The sequence below is a fragment of the Lathamus discolor genome, chromosome 6, assembly GCF_037157495.1.
Source record: "Lathamus discolor isolate bLatDis1 chromosome 6, bLatDis1.hap1, whole genome shotgun sequence".
In the NCBI taxonomy this organism is placed as follows: domain Eukaryota; kingdom Metazoa; phylum Chordata; class Aves; order Psittaciformes; family Psittacidae; genus Lathamus; species Lathamus discolor.
The window spans coordinates 5410682-5433758 of record NC_088889.1 but is presented as its reverse complement, the minus strand read 5'-3'; the positions used below and the strand labels follow the sequence as shown (position 1 = coordinate 5433758).

Below are 23077 nucleotides of genomic sequence, written 5' to 3'. Positions count from 1 at the left end.
GCAGCGCCCGCCCGCTCCGCCGGAGCCGCAGCCAGCGCCGAGGGTTCCGCTGCAGGCGGAACCAAAGAACCGCCCGGCCCAGCTTGGGGAGGGGGGGGCCCGGTGCGGCTGAGGGGCAGCGGCGGGGAGGGCCGCACACAGGGGTGTCTTTGCGGCTGAAAGTCAAGGGTTTCGGTCAAAACGTGGCACGTCGCGGGAGGAGGCTGCTTCTGACTGTGTAAGTGACACCCCCATTTCCCCTCGGGTGGAAAGCAGCAGTGCGCGCTTGTAAAGGGAGACCGGAATTGGCCCTCGCCCGGGGCTGAGCCCCTTCTACAGCAGGAGCGGACGCGCTGTGGAAGTCCTTCCCCTTATTCCCGAGCAAGGGAGGGAAAAGTCAGTAATGTAGAACTGCCTGTAACTGTAGAACTGTAGAATTGTGTGCGGTTCTGGTGTCCTCATCATAAAAAGGACATGGAACTGCTGGAACAAGTCCAGAGGAGGCCACGAGGATGATCAGGGACTGGAGCACCTCCCGTATGAAGACAGGCTGAGGAAGTTGGGGCTGTTCAGCCTGGAGAAGAGAAGGCTGCGTGGGGACCTCATAGCAGCCTTCCAGTACCTGAAGGGGGCCTATAGGGATGCTGGGGAGGGACTCTTCATTAGGGACTGTAGTGACAGGACAAGGGGTAACGGGTTCAAACTTAAACAGGGGAAGTTTAGATTGGATATAAGGAGGAAATTCTTTCCTGTTAGGGTGGTGAGGCACTGGAATGGGTTGCCCAGGGAGGTTGTGAGTGCTCCATCCCTGGCGGTGTTCAAGGCCAGGTTGGATGAAGCCTTGCGTGGGATGGTTTAGTGTGAGGTGTCCCTGCCCATGGCAGGGGGGTTGGAACTGGATGATCTTGAGGTCCTTTCCAACCCTAACTATTCTATGATTCTATGCCTATAGCGAGGAACAACAGTGCTTCCCTAAGAGCTCACAGACCTCGAGCAAAGGGAGAAGGCCAGTACATGAACCCCCTGCATCAGAGAAGTGACAACTTCAGAGAGATCAGGGAGACCAGAGCAATTCTGCGAAGCTCAGCCATGCAAAAGGGGATAGAATCATGGAATGGGTCGTGGTGGAAGGGCACTAAAGCTCACCCGGTTCCAACCCATTGCAATGAGCAGGGACACCTTCCACTAGAGCAGGTTGCCCAGAACCACATCCAGCCTGGCCCTGAACACTGCCAGGGATGGGGCAGCCACCTCTGAGCAACCTGGGCCAGTGTTTTGTCACCTTCATTGTAAAGAATTTCTTCCTCATGTAGAATCACAGAATGGTTTGGGTTGGAAAGGACCTTAAGAACATCCAGTTCCAACCCCCTTGCCATGGGCAGGGACACCTCACACTAAACCATGGCACCCAAGGCTCTGTCCAACCTGGCCTTGAACACTGCCAGGGATGGAGCATTCACAACTTCCCTGGGCAACCCATTCCAGTGCCTCACCACCCTTACAGGAAAGAACTTCGTCCTTATATCCAATCTAAACTTCCACTGTTTAAGTTTGAACCCATCACCCCTTGTCCTGTCACTACAGTCCCTAATGAAGAGTCCCTCCCCAGCATCGTCATAGGCCCCCAGCCTGAATCTTCCCTCTTCTAGCTCAGAACCATCACACCTCATCCTATCACAACAGGCCTCACTAAAAAGTCTCCCCCCATGTTACCTATAGGCCCCTTTAAGTGAAAGGCTGCACTAGGGTCTCCCTGGAGCCTTCTCTTTAGGCTGAACTACCCCAGTGCTCTCAGCCTTTCAGCACAGGAGAGATACTGCATCCCTCAGCTCAGCTTTGTGGCCCTTCTCTGGACCTTGGTTCATTACAACACCCCCTGAGATGAGACCCTCACCCACACTGACCCTTACACATTGAATATGTGTAGTGAAATAAACGCATACTCTTGTCTTCAGACAAGAGAATGTAAGAGCAAACAACTGTAGATAAAGACCGTTACATCTACAGAAAACACCGATTTCCACTGTTTGATATGTACAGAAGTGAATAGCGGGCAGGGTGAGGGTGTGCTGGCTCTATGGAGTTACCACCCAGCACCCATCTCTGCACAGACATGAAATAAACATCTCAACTCTACGTGTTAATCTGCTCTCTGCACACCAAGCGAAGAGCCCTGATCTGGGACAACAGTACCACCAGTAACCCCTCCTCTGTCTTCCATCACATGCCCAGCGTATTTCAAAGTACATCAGAAGCCAGTGAATACACATTAACACTGAGGTGAGCAGACATTCGCAATCAAAGCCAAGGCAATTTAGGTTAAAAACTGATTGATTCCCTTATGTTCCGAGCTGCAGCAAAGACCTCAGGGGAAGTTCAAGTGTGAACCCGACAGGCACTGGCGCGATAGGCATGCTATTCCCCTCAGACAAACCTTTCCAATCACCTTCAACAGTGAGAAAAGTGTATTTGGAAATAACTATTTCTTACTAATAGCTTAATTGATAGTTCTAATGAACAGTTTATTTTGTTTTCCAGTGATTTTAAAGTATCAGCACTGTAAAATAGATAACAACCACGAAAACAGATTAATAAAAGCTTTGGTTTTAGCATGTAAAAGTACCATCATTTTCACTGCATTATTATATACAATGAAGTACAATCAGGCATTTGAATGTACAGGCAAACATTACAAGTAAAAACCACACCACAGTAAAGATTCAGAGTTAATTCCATTTAATTTGTTTTACAAAGTCCAAAACTTACAGATTTAGTCCAATGCTTCCACAACAGATCCAGAGCAAACCAAGCCATGTGCTCTTAGAGAACCAATACCACCAACTTCACCAATCCCTGATCCAAAAACAAAATTAAGAAAACTATGGGATAGGATCTGCGTCTCAGATTTGATCAGCACCATTGCATCGGTATTCAGGTTTGTTTTCAATGTACAGAAATGTTAGCCCCAAATCACATCTCGGTACAACACACTTGACTTCAAAATCAGAGCTTGAAATGACTCTTTGAAGGACAGAAAACAACCTCCACTCTTCAGCCACCACAGACAACGTAGGTAGTTGCTTGCAATTGGATTTGCCTTGTAAGTTGCAGTGCATTTTATGGTTCTAAAAGGAATGTTAAAGACCAAGATTGGAAGAGTAAGTAAATACAGACAACAGCAGTGCAGACATATCATATAGTTTGATCCCCGGAGCTGGGTAACCTCAGCCTTACTGGAACACTCGTTTTGGAACAGAACCATGAAACACATCAGTTAAAATCAAACGTGTTCTACATGTAAAGAAGTTCACTGGTTCTCCTTTTTAAAGCTGTCTCAAACAGTCAGGACTCACATTTCAAAGGACCTCACCAAAAAGACAGCCTGGTACATCCTTCAGAAAGCATTTAACCATCATCGCTAACAAGGAGAGTAACTCATTTCAAGCTCTGCATTTAAAGTACCCATAAACTCTTGCATAGTGAACCAGCACGTAGCACAACTTGTGACGTTTATCTACATTGTGTTATCACCACCTAGTACAAAGAGCAGGCACTGAACTTGTAAAAACGTTATTATTACAAATTGTCAAGATTACATATGACTGAAAAGTTAGAATCCATATTCAAGACCCAAGAATTTAAATACCTTTCGCAACGTTATCTTATGCATATATTTATAGATGAGCAATTACACTTATTTTGGTTTTTGGCGCATTTCCCTCAAGTTCATAACCAAAAACCACACTGGATCATGTAAGCAAGGGAGCCCCCACAAGCTGGCTGACAGAAGAATCCCTGCAAGCAACCCAAAACCTGAGCTGGGAGAACGTTACACACTGTCCATAGTGCATGGTTACCTCTTTAAGTAAATATGCTCCCTTCCCATTCCTGCCCAACCATCCAGGGCCATGTGAGAACTTCTCTGCCCTTCACCCATGCGCACAACACACAGATGTGATGGACACTATACAACCAAGCTGTTCCTCAACAGCACAATGTCTGATCAGGTCCATGTGAGTATTTCTTAAAGCACAGTGCTATTTTAGTCCAAAGCACTCCCCCCCCCCCCACCTTAATATCTATAAACAAATAAAGCCTATTTTTAAATCAATATTAGAAGCCAACAGCCTTGTTTCATCTGTATCCTCAAAACAAGACTGGTTTGCTTGTTAGAAAGTACACCTACGACTGAAGATGTTTAGAACATTCGGTGTAGTGGGTATGGAACCTACAGGAATCTCAAGCTTCCGAGATCAAGATGCTTCCAAGTTAATTCTCCTTCATCTTTTTCATATGACGGGCCCGTATTTGTTTGTTTGTTTTCATGAGAAAATTAATGGCAGTAGATGTAGGTAGAAGAGAGAAGATCCATCCCTAAAAGGGAAAAAAAGGGGAGAAGTCTTAGCTTTTCACAGCCTGTACTAAGGGATATCTAACAGTTACACACTTTACCAAGTTATAATTAGAAGTTAAACACCACAAATAATTAGTATTCAAAATCATTCTTACTCTTCCATAACAAACAGTTAAAGGACATTCCAAATCCTTACGTTTTCTGAGGTTACTTACTATGAGCGCATGGGGTATGCACCCGTTGGTCCGGGACTGCAGGCCCACGGTGCCCAGCGCAGCTCTGACGTACGTTTCAGGGCTGGGTTTATCAAAGGTTGGCTTGCGGATTTTGGACATCTTAGTAGCCACGTAATACGGTAGAACGCTCTGCATGCAGGAAAGATCATGTTAAGCAGAGAATGCTTTCAGATTAACTTATATATTTGTCCCTGCCCATGGCAGGGGGGTTGGAACTGGATGATCTTAAGGTCCTTTCCAACCCTAACTATTCTATGATTCTGTGATATCAAGGAATGAAAATCATTGGAAATTAGATAAGCTGTACACTGAATTCCAGCTTGAGCCAGCCTTCTTTTCCATTCTAACATCATAACCTACAACATCAAAACCATTTTTCATTGGATATGTAGTGGGTGATATTTGACATGTGGCCTGTTGACAGCCAGCATCCCCAGTTGGGGCCCTAGAAAAACCACTTTTGCAAGTGTATGGTTGAAAAGTCTTTCTTACAACTTGCTTTGTAAGCACAAAACTTCATTCCAGTTGTTTAACAGAAAACGCTGTAGTGTTGCTTCTCGGTAGTAAACCCCCAACATTTATTTGGGAAGCAGGCGCAGAACCCAAGACAAGCATTTTATACTTGAGTAACAGCTCCCCAGCTTGGTACCTGTACAGAGAGAAACATGAACACAGGAGGAAGGAGAAAAGGAACACCAGGAGACTTGGAACATTGAGCTTGTAACTCCACAGAGGGCCTCAGAGGAAGGAGCAGGTATCAGTAAGATAGTGGAAGACCTCAAGGAGAGAAGGAAGAATCAAGAAATGAAGCACAGTTAATGGGTTTTTATAGCAAGAAAAGAAACAGAAGTGATGCTGGGTCTCAGAACTACCTGGCTCTGGCATAATAGAAGACCAAGAGGAAGAGGTATGGTTATACTGTTGACAGAGGGACACTGATACCACAGTGGTGGGGCAAAACAGACCTGAGGAATCCAAAACCGCATTCCACCTATCCCTAGCTCATGCTACTGGAGAACAGAAATGCATATATAATTAGAGGCTGAGAAAGTTGGGGCTGTTCAGCCTGGAGAAGAGAAGGCTGCGTGGAGACCTCAAAGCAGCCTTCCAGTATCTGACGGGGGCCTATAGGGATGCTGGGGAGGGACTCTTCGTCAGGGACTGTAGTGACAGGACAAGGGGTAACAGGTTAAAACTTAGACAGGGGAAGCTTAGATTGGATATAAGGAAGAAGTTCTTTACTGTTAGGGTGGTGAGGCACTGGAATGGGTTGCCCAGGGAAGCTGTGAATGCTCCATCCCTGGCAGTGTTCAAGGCCAGGTTGGACAAAGCCTTTGGTGTCATGGTTTAGTGTGAGGTGTCCCTGCCCATGGCAGGGAGGTTGGAACTGGATGATCTTAAGGTCCTTTCCAACCCTAACTATTCTGTGATTCTATACACTAGGAAGCAACCCTCTTTCCTCACAGTTATGGTTTTGGCATTGCTTTCAACTTGTCCTTAACGCAGGCCTCTAAAAAGGTAATCAAAAAAGCCCTGGTCTATAGCTACTTAATAAGATACTAAACGCACCAGATCTCACATGCTTAGAAAGGTTGGGACCATACCAACACAATGACCTCCTAAGACCCTGCCTGTGGCTGTACTAGTGATTCAGCACATACAGTAGTGAGCACTGTCATTCATGTTCCTTTACAGCAGATGTCAGAGAACCGTGGATCCACTTCTGCTACACTAATGGAACTCAAAATGAGAATACTGTCTCAAAACTCAGTATATTCGGGTAAGTTACAGCTCAGAAACCTGCTTCCCCACATTGTTCTCAAAGAACAATGACCACACATGCTTGAAACATGTTTAAACCACAACCACCATGCACTTCTTTCTATAAATAGGATTTTCAGTAGTTCAATAAATAGGAGTTTCAATAATATACTGCATTACCCACTTTCACATGGAGATAAAAAACAGAGACCTGAGTTTCAGGAGTGTAAGCAGTTACCACTGCCTTTAAAGTCACCAAAAGCTACAGATGCCTGGATAAGAAAACTACTCATTCTGTCAGCATAACAGCATCAGTACCTAGCTTCAGCTCCAGAATGTGAACTTCATCCATATTTCAGATTATATTTCTAAACAGAATCTCTAGTTTAGTGTTTTAGAAAAGAAAACAGTTCTAAGCTGCTTATTCACCACCAAATCATATGTACAACATCCCCAGAGTGTCACAACAGTTATAGTTACGATTTATTGTCACCCTCTGCTCAAAACAGACTTCTTAAGTGAACTGTACTACCCAGTTAAGCCACTGGATAGCATGAAAGGGCAAACAATTGTGCATGAGGATACTTGAAAAGCAAGCATACAGCAGCACTACCGGTTAGCTATTGATCCACACACTTCAAGGCACATAGAAGCATAGGATCACACTCCAACATCCCCCCCCCAATGCTCTCCAGAAACAGGTATTTAATTTTAGTGACATTTACCATCTTCCTATTAACTGTGCCATATTTTAACAGCTATGAAGAGACTTGTTGAATCTAGTATTTCTCCCCCTTTCTTCCTCCTCACAAGGAGCTTAGACATTTATGAATCCTATCTAAAACTGGCATGACAGATTAAGAACAAACTGCCTAAAGCCTTGCATTCAGGCAGACATAACCCACGCTACCTGGGCAAGTAACTGTATAGAAAATTCCTTGTCTTTATCCAGGGAATGCTGAGCCTGCTTTCCAGTTTCAAAACGTGCCTCAAAGTAGCTTATGTTGGTAAAATGTCTCTTGTTCACTTAAAACATCTCATACTGCTCACACCTCTGATGCTTATTAAACTGGCCAGAATTGGGGTCCTCAATGTTGAACAGATGCAAGAAGTCAGATCTCTTCAACAGAAGCCTCTGCTTATTATGCTACAGACATATGAAAATAAGCCCCCAAAGTCAGAATATCTCATTTACACCATTTTGTCACCTATTTTACCTTCAGAAAAGACCTGAACTCTTGGGTGTTTCTGAGTCAGTTTCTTTCCATTTCTTTGTGGGGAAAAGGAGGGTGGGAGATGTAAAGGGGAAAGAACTGCAGCAGCCAAAGCTGAGCTACATAGAAAGCTAAAAAGCTTTGCAGAAGGAAGGCAATGCCATTAGCCATTAATGTGGTGACAACACACTTTTTGTGAATACCCGGAGAAAGAGATGGGATTATTTATTGTGGTGATAAGGAGGCTGGTGGTGACCTAATACCTGCCTAAAGTTATTCCAAGGGCAGTTACAAAGATGAGAGCCAAACTGTTCCAAACAGAATAGCAATGGCAAAACTCTCAATTCTGGCTGTGGACTGTCAGACTGAACACTAGGGAGAAAGCCTTTTCCAAAGAGAGCAGCACAACACTCAGGCTGTGCAGAGAGGCCACAGCATCCCTGCCCTTGAAGGTTTTCAAGATTTGGCTGGATAAAGCCACCCACAACCAGCCCATGACGCAGCATTAGCATTAATCCCACTGCTGCTCGGCAATCCCACTGCTAGGAGCAGGAGGTTGGACTAGAAAGCTTTCTAGGGATCCTTTCAAATGAACACTTCCCTGAATTGGTGATCTGATTAGGGACTGTAGTGACAGGACAAGGGGTAATGGGTTAAAACTTAAACAGGGGAAGTTTAGATTGGATGTAAGGAAGAAGTTCTTTCCTGTGAGGGTGGTGAGGCACTGGAATGGGTTGCCCAGGGAAGCTGTGAATGCTGCATCCCTGGCAGTGTTCAAGGCCAGGTTGGACAGAGCCTTGGGTGGGATGGTTTAGTGTGAGGTGTCCCTGCCCATGGCAGGGGGGATGGAACTGGATGATCTTGAGGTCCTTTCCAACCCTAACTATTCTATGATTCTATGATTCTAAGTCTTGAGAAGTCCTTGTCTTCTTCCTCATTCCTTTTCTTTCAGCCTGTCTCTTTCTCTCCATGTAAGCACACAGAGATTTTTTAACCTATGCTATTACTGTGCTGCTTCTGTAAAATTAAGTAGGCCAAAAAGAATATATATTTAATCTAAAGATGGCGAAATTGCAATAAAAGCACAATTATCAAAACTAAGCTAAACCTCCACAAAGGAGGCAATCCCCTTGAGAAACATGATATACTTTAGGTTGAACATCAGAGATTGGTCAAATCCCCCCTGCATTTTGTTAGGTTTTTCACACAGGGGTACTCTGCACAAGTTGGCATGGTAAAAGTTAGCTGGTTTGAATGGTCATCTTAGCTGGAAGTGTAAGTGTGGAATTAAAAGCAGGACACTTCAGAAGGTCACAGAGATGAACTAAGAGGGATGCAGTCTTCCTGAGCACTTGAAGGAGATAACGTGAGTAGGCTTCACAGGAAAGTACTTGTAATATTCATTAGTGGTTTACAGTGACTTAGGCTGGAACAAGGCGACAAGGACATGGATTGCAATAAAATTAGCATAATAAATTGAAGCTGTGACAGCTATTGGTCATCAGGCCCACATAACTCAGAATGGCAGTGCACTGTCTACATTTATGGTCAAAAAAACAGTGCTGTCAGGAATTTAGGCTGAGGAAGTTGGGGCTGTTCAGCCTGGAGAAGAGAAGGCTGCATGGGGACCTCAGAGCAGCCTTCCAGTATCTGAAGGGGGCCTATAGGGATGCTGGGGAGGGACTCTTCGTCAGGGACTGTAGTGACAGGACAAGGGGTAACGGGTTAAAACTGAAACAGGGGAAGTTTAGATTGGATATAAGGAGGAAATTCTTTCCTGTTAGGGTGGTGAGACACTGGAATCGGTTGCCCAGGGAGGTTGTGAGTGCTCCATCCCTGGCAGTGTTCAAGGCCAGGTTGGATGAAGCCTTGTGTGGGATGGTTTAGTGTGAGGTGTCCCTGCCTATGGCAGGGGGGTTGGAACTAGATGATCTTGAGGTCCTTTCCAACCCTAACTATTCTATGATTCTATGATTCTATGTAACAGTTCTTTCAGTGTCAGTTGCAGACTGTGACCACAGTACATGAAACAGATCAGAAGAACAGCTGTCTGATAATGAAGCTAAATCTGCAAGTAATACAATTGGAAACACACTGGGGAGATAGAAGTAACATGGAAGGGTGAAAGGGGAAAGAGAGCTGCAAGAAACTTTCAGTATTAAAACTGTATAAAAACTGTATAAAAACTGACCCAGTGCAGGACAGTTTGGGGCTGAAGTCAGGGAATGACTTGGAAAGCCCTGTGAGAAAGTAATAAGGAGACAAAAACCACTAAACAATGCTCCAGTTTAATCCACTTCAAGAACGGAGAGTACACATCCTGGATGCTGAACCTGTACCTGTTCAGGTAGTACCTCTGTATGCATCCTTCATTGCTGCCCACTGATTTATCTGAAGGTGCATCCCAGGGTGCTAGGGCACAGCATCAAACACTGAGAAATTATGGTTTGGGTGCTCTATAGCAAGTTATGATCTGCTATCAGCGCAAAACTAATGTCTAGTGTGATCTCCAGAAGGTCTATAACAATGCTTTCAGGGACCACCTTTGCTATCTTCCTCTCCACTGCCAAGAGACCCCAAAATAAACTGTGCCCCTTACGATGTTTAGTCTAAGGTTTAAAGCTAGGTTTAAACGAGGTTGCCATTAAAGGGTCAGTAACTGCATGAAAATAGCTCACCCAGCAATTGCCTTTTTTCTTTACACAATCCTCTCTCAGGAACTGGAACAGGACATTGTAACAGAGACAAACTGGGGCTGTTCAGCCTGGAGAAGAGAAGCTGCGTGGAGACCTCAGAGCAGCTTCCAGTATCTGAAGGGAGCTACAAGGATGCCAGAGAGGGACTCTTCATCAGGGACTGTAGATATGGGACAAGGGGTAATGGGTTCAAACTGAAACAGGCAAGATTTAGGTTGGATATAATAAATTCTTTACTATGAGAGTGGCAGGACACTGGTGCAAGGGTGACCAAAGAAGCTGTGGCTGCCCCATCCCTGGAAATGTTCAAGGCCAGGTCAGACGGCACTTCGAGCAACCTGGCCTAGTGCGAGGTGTCCCTGCCTGTGGAAGCGGGTTGGAACTGGATGATCTTAAGGTCCTTTCCTAACCATTCTATGATTATACTAAACATCTGGATACTAAACAGCAGGACACATCCTAGTGCTAAGTTCTTGTTTTGCTAAGTATGCTTAAAGGGGAAAAAAAAGCCAATACATCAAAAAAGAAACATAGGCTTAAGTTGGGAACAAATTCTATATGGCTTTAGCCAGTAACAAAAGTTGTGCTCTCACACTTCATGATTGCACAAATAAGGCAGACAACTTTGTGCCTTACTCCTCACAGCACCTTTGAGTTCAGATAATAGAACTGTTTGTGTTGGAAGGGACCTTAAAGTTCATCCAGTCTCAACCCTCTGCCACAGGCAGGGACACCTTCCACTAGAGCAGCTTGCTCCAAGCCTCCTCTCCAGCTGGTTTTGAGATCCACCATACAGAATAGGGGAATGCCAGGCATGGACATAGGCTAATCCTGTTCGTAAGAGGATCCCTAACTGAATTTAAAAGAGATACACCATCGTCTTCGCAGTACAGATGTAATAAGTAATGAAAAACTCAAATGTTTGCAGTCAATGCTGAAAATTCCAGTTACATTTATATGTAAGAAGTAATATTAAAGCAAAATCCCATAAAGCTGTGACAGACTTGCTTTTATGCCTATCAAACACAATCAAATCATGAAAGGTAAACGAATGGGGGGGGGGGGGGGGAGTCCTGGAAATCCAGGACTAAAGAAAATTAAACCAATCCATTACATGCAAAGGGTCTTTGAGGCTCTTCTCTGTTCTTGCTGCTATGCTTACACTACAGGCACCATTCTAGTCTTTTGAGCAGTTGCCCACTGAATCTTTACAAATGCACTCTGAAAAGTCCATTCAGTAGATGAAGTTGTATAAAGATGAATTCTACAGCTGCACAGAGTTTTATGGGATATATTTTATACTTAAAGGTTCAATTACCACGATTAGCTAAAAAACACCAATCCCATAACCAAGCCATGCTCAAAAACAAACCCTGTTTTTATGGCTTCCAGACATTGTTCCAGAGTAACTTAAGCAAGCGGCTAATGGGATCAAAGGAAATCCTTATCCGTAATCTGTGTCACACACTCATGAATAAGAGAATATGCTGATTCCCTTTTGTTACCAAGACACCAATGTTGCTGTGGTAACCACACTTAGATGAAACAAACTGTACTCACCTGCACAATGATGCCCTTGCTCTTGTATTCTGCCTGGAGGCCTTGGGAGAAGAAATCCACAAAAGCCTAGAGAGAAAGAAGGGAAACATGCAGCATGCTACACATGAAAATAGAAACTATAGTGTGCAGGGTTCTGGAAGCATATTTGAGTTACTGCTTAGTTTTCAAAGTGAAAAACCTTAGGTTTTCAAAGAAACTTTGCATATCAGAGCAATGCCATCTGAATAGAAACCCTGTGCTCACAGTCTTTATACAGAAGTAAGGCTCAATCTAAACAAACCTATTTAATTTAGAAGGAATACGTAAAGCCTAGTTTAAAAAGGAGAACAAGACTTTGCATGTTCCCTACTTATATCACCTCTTTAGACTTTTTTGGTTTAACAGTTATTTATGTAGGTTTCTCTTATGCATGGTTAATTACTTAGCCTTCTGCCTTTACAGTTTTAAGAAGTGCCACCCTATGCTGACATTTCCTCTAAGTCCTGAAGTCCATCTCCACAGATCCTCTTCCAAATATCTGGAAATTTTAGAAATTACAAGACTAAAAGCTGAGAGAGAGAAGTGGAAGGGTTTAAAGGTGGATGCTAGTGCCTGCCTTCAAGATGCCCTCACATCCGATACAGCTGCCTTCATAACCATGTCAATAAAGCACTGCCCTAACAACCCAAGGCTATTTGGCAGTTCAAACCAGCACAGATTCACCCTTCCTGTGTGCTCCTAAACCACTTTCCCACTTTTCCCTTCTGCAGTCCAGTGAGACAAAATATCAGGTTCTGCTCTGGCTTCTTGGTTTAGTGAAACAATGCAGCCAGGTAGGATGAAGTATCTTCAACTGAAGGAACTGAACTATCTTATCCGTGCTTGAAGCTCAAATATACACTAAACAAGAAGCAGATTCTTCAGACCAGTTTCAAAACGAACACCTAAGCTCTAGTACTGCACCTGCTTTACAGTCTTCCTTCACTCACCAATGAGTTAATACAAGTCCTAACTGAAACCAGCACTTCAGTTTGCAGTGCCTGGTGTTTTTCCTACCAAGGTCATCCCACCGAACTCAGTTATACAAGGAGCCGCAGAAACACTCCCATGCTACAGGGCTCTGTCTATAGCCACTCTTCTGAGCATGCACAAGACCCAAAAGAAAACTAGATTTTGCTGTGTGGCAGATAGATCCTTTTATTCTTCACCTTCAAGTTGCATACACAAGCTAGAAGAGTGCCTATTAAACCACGAAGAGCTCGTCTTCTGTCCAACTGTTCTTTTCTTCTCCCTTTCCCTCAAGTGTAAGTTCTTAATGAAATTCAGTACTCAACAGAAACCAGACTCAAAGTCTGGTCTAGCAGCAACGATTCAAGTGAGCTAGCCGTCCTATTGCAACAATAAGACACTTGTATAGACATGTGAGCAGCTCATTGCAGCCCCTGAACACAGTTGCCAGATGTACAACTGCACGGAGTGTATCAATAATCTATTAAAAGTAAGTAAAAAACATTTTGTGTCTAAGTGCTTCGATCATTCAATTTCTAACTATTTCTACATGAAAGAAGGCCTAAAATCAGTTTCAAATACAGAAGACTATATAAAAAGAGTGTCATCTCTACAGGTTGCAAAGAGCTTGCACTGAAGAGAATGCTTACATAAGAAGGGAAAGCAACTTCCAGTATAGAGGCTTTGGAGTTTTTCCTTCTTGAAGAGTCTATTTCAAGGCAAATTGGGTTTTCTGCTTCCAGATGCTCAAGCCCCCCCAACAACCTTTAACTTAAAACAGCCTTGAGAACTGTCTCTAAGGAAATATGCCCTGAACAAGCAGATAAGCACTGCATGCAAGAAGATTGCTTCCCCTTGGATATCCAGTAACAAACCCAAATACTAAAGATGTGGGGAGGGGAAGTAATAATATTTCACTTCTCATTAGTATTACCATAGGTAGATAGGTAAATCTGTTAAAGAAATAGGACTATGATGCCTTTAGAAGGGTCTCATTTCCTTGTAAGAGTGGGAATTCTCCACGGGAAGGTTAAAGAGTTGGACTGCGTCTGTTCCTGATAATTAGCCAAAGCCATTGACTTAGACCTGATGGATACAATGCTTTAAACCCCGTCTATATAGATGAGGTAAAAAAACCCTAGACATTGCAGATACAGTCTTTCTATAGCTACATTAGGGGAGTCACTTTCATGCTTACTAATCTTGCTGTGGTAGAAGAAGATGAGCAGTGCTGAGAATAAGCAGATTACTTAACCTGTAACTGAGTTTCTTAGGGGGAGAGGAAGAAATATTTGAGATTCTCATTGAAAAAAGACTAACCAAAGCAGTGCAAGGCACATTAGCACTAAAATCAGAAGCTCAGTTCATTCCATAGAGCTGAAGGTGCTGTCACAACGAAAGTGACCTTTTGTATTAAAACAAAGAACTGAGCTCTCAGGAAACAGCTATTTCTATCAGCTAAAACTAATTCAGGCTTTCACGATTTCTAAACTTAACCATCCCCTCCTTCAGTATGAATAAAGCAGTGTGCATCAATTCCTGTCTGGGAATATGAAGACATTACTAAAGGTCTAGAAGAAACGTAGGTCTGTCCTGACATGAGTGACACTACTGAAGGTTTCTTCATCCTATCAAGGTTCTGCTTAGATCCTGAAATCCTTGAGGTATTTAAGGTGATTCCTAGGTGTGCCTCAAAACACTGCCGTGCCATACTCCTTTAATACCAATGTAAATGTCTTTTGCATTTAGTTTTATTAGTTCTTTAGTCTTAGTCATTCATCTTTACCGTGTTAACTGCACATAGAATCACAGAATAGTTAGGGTTGGAAAGGACCTTAAGATCATCCAGTTCCAACCCCCTGCCATGGGCATCTTTTAGGGAAGACTTTCAGAAACCCCTACAAGTATCTTTTGGGAAGGATGGTAATAAAACCAGCCGCAAAAAGACAAAACTCTCCCAGTGACACAAAGAGAAAGCAGAGCAGGCAAATTTAACATGAAATGTAGATCTAGAGTAGTACTATGAACTAGTAAAATAAACCAACCTACTGTGGAAGACAACTGGAAAATTCAGTGTTTGGCTAAGTAGGGAGCCTCTCGATCTAAAAATGAGCATATGAGAGACAGAAAGAAGGAAAAGTAACAAAACAGAAACATAACACAGTATTGGATACTTAGGAATAAAATCCAAGCTAGGAAAAGACTAGCAAAGGATATTAAGGGTAGCAGTAAAGGATCCTACAGATAAACTAGTCTGAAGAGGAATTTTAGAGAAATGAGGATCTGTTGAGGAATGAGGAAAACAACCTAGAGATAAAGGATAGGAAAAGGTTAAGGTATTTATTCAACACTTCTATTGCTTTGCACAGCCAAAGCCTGCTCACATGCCTCTGCATGCACCAGTCATAGAATCATAGAATAGTTAGGGTTGGAAAGGACCTTAAGATCATCCAGTTCCAACCCCCCTGCCATGGGCAGGGACACCTCACACTAAACCATCCCACACAAGGCTCTGTCCAACCTGGCCTTGAACACTGCCAGGGATGGAGCATTGGGTGATGCCAACCTTATGAAGTTCAACCATGACAAGTGCAAGGTCCTACACCTGGGTCGGAGCAATCCCAGGCACAGCTACAGACTGGGCAAAGAAGAGATTCAGAGCGGCCCTGCAGAGAAGGACTTGGGGGTGCTGGTCGATAAGAAAATGAACATGAGCCGGCTTCAGTGTGCGCTCGCAGCCCAGAAAGCCAACCGTATCCTGGGCTGCATCAAAAGGAGCGTGACCAGCAGGGCGAAGGAGGTGATCCTGCCCCTCTGCTCTGCTCTTGTGAGATCTCACCTGGAGCATTGTGTGCAGTTCTGGTGTCCTCAACATAAAAAGGACATGGAACTGCTGGAACAAGTCCAGAGGAGGCCACGAGGATGATCAGGGGACTGGAGCACCTCCCGTATGAAGACAGGCTGAGGAAGTTGGGGCTGTTCAGCCTGGAGAAGAGAAGGCTGCGTGGAGACCTCAGAGCAGCCTTCCTGTATCTGAAGGGGGCCTATAGGAATGCTGGGGAGGGACTCTTCATCGGGGACTGTAGTGACAGGACAAGGGGTAATGGGTTCAAACTTAAACAGGGGAAGTTTAGACTGGATATAAGGAGGAAATTCTTTCCTGTTAGTGTGGTGAGGCACTGGAATCGGTTGCCCAGGGGCGTTGTGAGTGCTCCATCCCTGGCGGTGTTCAAGGCCAGGTTGGACAGAGCCTTGTGTGGGATGGTTTAGTGTGAGGTGTCCCTGCCCATGGCAGGGGGGTTGGAACTGGATGATCTTAAGGTCCTTTCTAACCCTAACTATTCTATGATTCACAACTTCCCTGGGCAACCCATTCCAGTGCCTCACCACCCTCACAGTAAAGAACTTCTTCCTTATATCCAATCTAAACTTCCCCTGTTTAAGTTTTAACCCATTACCCCTTGTCCTGTCACTACAGTCCCTGTCAAAGAGTCCCTCCCCAGCATCCCTATAGGCCCCCTTCAGACACTGGAAGGCTGCTGTGAGGTCCCCACGCAGCCTTCTCTTCTCCAGGCTGAACAGCCCCAACTTCCTCAGCCTGTCTTCATACGGGAGGGGGTCCAGTCCCCTGATCATCCTCGTGGCCTCCTCTGGACTTGTTCCAACAGTTCCATGTCTTGCGTAACGAAAGGGATAGGCAAAGACAGCAACAATTTAGGGACTACTCGGAGAAGCTGGATGTATTCAAATACATGGAGCCACCATGGGTTCATTCAAGAGTGCTGAAAGAACTAGTCCACAAGTATACAAGTCTGCTGCCTACAATAGCTGAAAAGCTATGGAAACTAGGGGAGGCTTCAACAACTGCAGAGGGTCTTGAAAAGGCAAGAATGATCCTGCTAGCTTTAACTCAGTTTGTGGAAAGATGGAGCCCACCTCTTTGAATCAATTTTCAAGCACATAAAGGACAAGAAGATAGATCAGAAACACTCAACACAGATTTACCAACAGCAAACTACTTTCGGCAATGGAGTGGACGAGCTTCGTAGATGAAGGAAACAAATGTTTAATGTATATAAACTATATGTGTGTGTATAGAGATATATCTTCCTTTCAGCAAAGCTTTTGACAGCATTTTCTGCAGCATTCTCATTTGGAAGCTGAGCAGATACATGCTGAAACAGCAAGCTGCTGGTCAGACTGAGAACTGGCTGGACCACCAGGCTCAAAGGGCTGTGATTAGCAGCTTGACATCTGGCTGACAACAAGCAGAGAACCCTACAGATCAATACTGAGGCCCATATTCTTCAGCATCTCCTATCAGTGACCTAGATGATGACACAGAGCACACCCTTTGCAACTTTGCAGATGACGACATCAGATGGAACGGCTGACAAGACAGAGCTGCAGTCCAGAAAGACCCTGATAAACCTCATTATTGCTAAACATCCTGAGATGTCTCCACTGGCACAAAGTGAAATGCATACAGAGTGGGATAACACCATGCCTTCATTTGGTTGAGGAGCAGCCCTGCTGCAAAGAACCTGGAATTTATGGTGGCTGCCCGGGAGAAGATAAGCCAATAATCCAATCACTGCAGGAACATCAAATGACATAATGGACTATATTAGCAGGATGGATGGTCAGCAGATCAAGAGAAGTTGACTAATGTTGGTAATGGTGAGGCCCTAGAGCTCTATCCTTTCTCTTACCTGCAATGTTAAACTTAAGGTAGCTAATGAGAAAGGAGGACAAACATTTGCTTCCAACAAGCACCAGAAGAGTCCTACTTAAATACATAGATACGTAAACATTTACATATGTATACTGAAGATACACATCTTCAGCAAGATTGGGGGATGGAGTTTCAAATTCAAAAAGTCAATGTCCCTTCTCAACCTCATGCTAAATTTGCTTGGTACACTAGCATCCTTTTCCATGTCAAAGTAGAATGCATGATGAGATAGATAAAATTGTTATTTCCATGCCAATAAACCCTTGCACTCATTTTTCTCTCAGCCTTCCAGCTTCTACTATTGGAAGAAGCTAAATTAGAAACTCCTGACTTTTAGTTCATGAAGGCACCACTAGATGGACATCAAAACATTTATTCCTGTAGCGTTGGCTTATGTTTGACACTTGATTTCAGTGTGGAAAAGACCGCTTACCTTAGTTGCAGAGTAGAGAGTCAGCAATGGAGTTGGATACATCCCAGCAGCAGAGGCGATGTTCAGGACTACCCCTTTTGATCTGAAAGGCAGTGAAAAGATATTATCATGAAATAAAGGAAACATCTTTCACGTTTCAGAAAATCACAGCAAGCCTAAAGAAACCCTTAGGGATGGAGATGAAGACACATTTAAAACCCCAGCCAAATCCTAAACTGAGATTTACTAACATGACTTTAAGCACAATTACAAGTACTCAAGCAATTGGTGTAGATCAGGAATTTATACCAGTTTGTATCTGAGCTCAATACAGCAAGAGAATCAAGCTCCGTAAATACACACACACACACACACACACACTGGGCTAAACTATGCAAAACCAAAGCTGCACAAGTCCAAAAGGCAACTTCTAAATATCAGGTTATGGTAGCAGAAATGGCAACACGAGTTTGTTGTATAGTGTACACTTTGAGAATCCCTTTCATCTTCTAAATGTTACTTCATGAGGGATCTTCAAGATGGGATGTATTGGAATCTACTGCTTGAAGATAAAGGTGTTTTAATATAGTATGGAAGATATTCAGTGGATTACTATAGAACCTAAGAGTTGTTTTACAGGATATTACAGTAACACGGAAGGTATTCCACAAGAACATTTCAGTAAGGGTACTTTTCAGGTAGGACAAAGTAAGGCTCACGGATTTCCCAATCCAGACTAATATTGAGTAGGGATTGTAGCAATAGGACAAGCAGTAATGGGTTTAAAATTAAACAGGGGAAGCTTACATTGGATCTAAGGAAGAAGTTCTTTACTGTGAGGCTGCTGAGGCACTGGAATCGGTTGCCCAGGGGAGTTGTGAATGCTCCATCCCTGGCGGTGTTCAAGGCCAGGTTGGACAGAGCCTTGAGTGACATGGTCTAGTGTGGGGCACCCATGCCCATGGCAGGGGATTGGAACTGGATTATCTTAAGGTCCTTTCCAACCCAAACTATTCTACGATTCTATAATTCTATGTCTATTTCTGATACTAGTTTCACCTACAAAACTAGACATAACACTTAGTGCTAGGTAGAAACAGGTTCAGGCAAATTAGGGCAAGCATGCTGTTAGAAGGTGCTACCAGACAGTCCACCACAGTGAAAGATGCGTCTCTGCTGCTTCTTACCCTGTAAAACATTCAAGCCAGTTTACCTGAGCATGCTAAGGAAAGGAAGGAGGGGAAGGAAGGAGGGGAAAAGGAAAAGATATTCCACATGTTTAGTGCGCAGTGAGAGCATTCGTGCATGTAGCTCAACTCCTGCAGCTTCACATATGAGTTTCTCGTATTTGTTCATCTAGGTATACCCTGTGCTGCTGCTGCCACGATGATTTAAGTAACCATCCTAAAACCAAACCATTTAAGTGGCTATTAAAAATCACAAGGATGTAACTCTTAAAATCATGACAATGGATTCAAACCAACATGGCTTCAGGCGTGATACAAGCATGAATTAAATCTGTGATTGAGTCACCTCTGGAAATGAGATGGCAGAAAAGAGTCATTTCAGTCATTCAGGACTCCAAACTCCTTTGCCAAAGCTTGTTGTATTTATCAGGAGTTACCTGCAAGGTTTGGTTGGTGAAATAAAGTAGTAACGTGGATCAGACTGTGGAGTATGGAGAAAATAAGCCCACACGTTAATAATGAATTTTCATTGACAGCAAAAGGTTAACAGAGGATGCCAGAAGTTTTTCATGTCGAGACAGGTGGTGCTGTGATATTTAGTCATGAGCTCAAATAGGGATTAGCAGTGAAATGAGGATTCATGCAGTTTCTAAGAGAAAACCAGAATGGAGAATCCTATAAGGAACTTTTTGAAGAGCTCAGACTGGTGTGGGAACACACTACAGGATGGCAGATAAAAAGTCAATGTTAACAAAACCAACAACGCATCCTGAAGAAAAGAACAGGAACTCATCCCAAACCTTGCCGGGCTCTAAAGCCATTCCCTGGAAAACCTGAGCAAGGAGTTCCTTTTTGGGCAGCAGTCATCACAACCACCCGAAGAACAGCATCTTAAGGTCCTTCCCAGCCGTAAATATTCTATGATTCTACGGTGAGAATGGCAGGGACAGACCCACTGAATCCCATATGACAGTCTACAGAACACTCCTATCCCTACAGATATAGGACTGAAATATTAAGAACTCAATGATATAAGAAACGGGAAAAGAAGAAATAAAAAACAACCCTTATGTATCAATGAGGCGAAAAGACTGGTTCAATTTAGCTGTTTAAGAGACTATTAAAGAGCAGCCATGATAAGAGTATACAGACTAATGAATGACAAAGATCAAGATCTTCATTTATCTTTCCAGAATACAAAGGAAAGATGGCATTTATTTAAATGAAAGCCTGGAATTTAGATCAGATATAAGGAAGTGTTCTTCCCATGGTCACTACTTGTCACAAAACTCAATTAAGGACAAAAGCTTACCAGGATTCAAAAACAGGTTAAGGGTTTATATGGATAAACACAAGCCTCATACTTATAAAACACGCTGAAGCTTTAGAGGAAAGGCTGGCATTCAGGCTGTAAAGCAGCATCTGACTACACTGCAACTCTCCAGCAGGAGCAGTGACCATCATCTTGGTGCAGTGAACCCAACCCAGTGAAGAAAACCCTCCTGGAAACACAACAAATGAAGAGCATCCCCTTGCAGAAGCTCCAGGGGTTGGTCTAAAGCACCCAGTGCCACCGTGGGCTCTGTGGTTGGTAGTTTTTTCTTTATAAAGAAAACAGCCTTAGCCTTAAAAGCTTGTAACTTAAAACCTCCAGATAAAAGGAAACTGCGAAGCATCTTGTAAGGGCAACACCTCCAATGACTCCAATTACAATTTTGCTTCTTAGAAGAAATGCTTTGAGGGATGGTTCTGAAGAACTACACAAAGCATCAGTGTGGCAAAAAGAAACACTGGCTCCATCCAACTCAACTGTACAATTAATGAAATAAGAAGTTGGGGAAGGTGAGGAGAACCATGCCCACACCCTCACACCTCCCCATCATTCTACCTTAAGTGGTCCAGCACTGCAGAGGCTATATTTAGCCATCTCCCTGTTGCTGTGGCAACCAGCGCCTGCTCTAGCTGCACGCGGAGTGGAAAGAGCAAGCTTCCTCTGTAATGTAATTATGCACTTGCTACTTCCCTGGCAATAAATACCATAGTTTGATATTTGTCTAGAAACAGTCAACTGGGTTTTGTTGTTGCTGGGGTTTTCTTTTTGTTCCCAAAGACATCAAGCCTCCATCTGCAGTTCTATGAGTCTCCCATCTCAGACAGTGAGCCTGAAAATTCACATAAGAACTGCTCATTTAAGTGTAATAGGAAGCTGCAGATTATAAATTGTCCCTTTAAGTGTCCAGAGCACAGGAGAGGAACCACAGCAGAGAACCTAAACGCCATTACCAGAAGTGGCATTCATCTAATACTGCTGTTTATTATACATAAAAAGACAAGATGCAATTCTGTTTTCTCCTTACAGATTGGTTGCAAAGCATGTAAAATCTACTCTACTTCTGTATTTGCCTTGTAGCATCTTGCCATAAACCCAACATTCAAATACATGAAAGTACACACTAACTAGGTGCAAGACGCTACAGCATGCTACGTCACATCTATCTACTCTATATGACATCCTCCTTGAACAAGTGAGGAATAACGATGGGATTCCTATTCTGGTTTCCAGAGCCTGAAGCCCTTTTTCCTAACCCGCTGTCCCATGTGGGAAATTCATGGTTGGCTCAAAGAGCAACCAACAGCAAGCACCATTCATTCATGCCTTTGGATTTGCTGGACATCCATGTTCTCCTGTGGTTACAGACTCTTAGTGGTGTTAATGTGGCCTGTGAGCTATGACTGTGCAGGAACTGGCAGCTGCGGACAGTGCTTCTGCGCACTGCAAACCAACCGACTTCACAAAACCGAAGAGAAAACGGAAGGTTCTCAATTATTTTGCCATAGGACAGAAACCAAGGTCTTCATCCGCATGGAGCGGTGATTTACAGTGGGTTCTCACACAAAAACACAAGATCAAGTTGTGTTTGGGTTTTGTTTTAATCACTGTTGTTAACCTTTGCTTTCCAGGCTGCTTCTTGCACATTTACCCTTGAGATTCCTGAGGTAACCATGTAGTTAGGAAAAGGGAGAAGGAACACGACAGCGTGCTCAAGGGTAGCCTGAATCGGAAGCCAGCAGGATCCTGGTTTGCTGCCTTTCATTCAAATCATCTTACCCGAGTTAATATGTAACAGAAAAACATACGCAGGATATTCCAAAGGTAAAGCAGACATCATTCTGCCCGGAGAAGCCGAAGAGATCAGCTGTGCCAAAGGGATAACTACGGCATTTCTTTACACAGAGAAGAAACTGAGGCAAGAAACTGTTAGAACTTCAAAGCTCCAACATGTGATACATTAATTCCTTTGGTAGCAGAATGGCTTTGGTCATGTTGGCATCTTCAGAGGGTTTCACAAAAGGCACATCCATTTACCTATCAATAATAATACATGGGCAAGGAGTAGCTTTTTATTTACAAACCCTACATAGCTACCACCACCATGATATAATCCCCATCCTCTACTTCAGCTTTATGGGGAAACATTACCTCGCTATCAGAGCTCTATCGGGTCTTCTTTCCTAATTCAAATTTCTTTACATGGAATGAACTTATTCTTGTCTCGTGATTGCTTTAACTAAGCAAACTAAGCTCACCATCACCCTGATGTGCTGGACACTGACTCCCATACTGGCCACTAGCTTGGAGACTATGGTTTAGCTGTGAAACATTTGCTCTGCATCTATGCAACACTGAATAGCTGAATCCCAACCTGCAATGAAGACTCCCAGAGAGCACAACACAATAAACACCTTTTTTTCCTTTATCTCTGTCTGATTTGCAGCTTTTCCCCATATTTATGCTGCTCCTACAGTACTCATTTGGAGGTGATACCATGGTGACTCTCGTGCATGGCTGTACACAGCCTTCTTCAGTATTGCAAGCATAGCTCAGACCTCACCTAGTGTAAATGCCAGCAAGCCAGGTTCAGAATCCCAGACTGGATTGACTTGGAAGGGACCTT

At 43.7% G+C, this 23077-nt stretch overlaps 1 protein-coding gene and 1 long non-coding RNA gene across 2 annotated transcripts in view; one reads left to right on the top strand and one right to left on the bottom strand.

Annotated features, from left to right (window-relative positions):
• The first annotated feature begins 68 nt into the window (after positions 1 to 68).
• On the top strand, positions 69 to 22858 carry LOC136017556 (uncharacterized). The gene is made up of 3 exons (XR_010613977.1): positions 69 to 217; positions 6265 to 6349; positions 19295 to 22858. It is a non-coding gene; the product is annotated as an uncharacterized LOC136017556 (long non-coding RNA).
• HSD17B12 (hydroxysteroid 17-beta dehydrogenase 12) overlaps positions 2699 to 23077 on the bottom strand; it is a 94532-nt gene continuing 74153 nt past the window's right edge. Inside the window, 4 exon segments of the mRNA XM_065685902.1 lie at positions 2699 to 4353; positions 4549 to 4698; positions 11801 to 11866; positions 17956 to 18037. Coding sequence (XP_065541974.1) covers positions 4249 to 4353; positions 4549 to 4698; positions 11801 to 11866; positions 17956 to 18037 — 403 coding nt within the window. The 3' untranslated portion in view covers positions 2699 to 4248.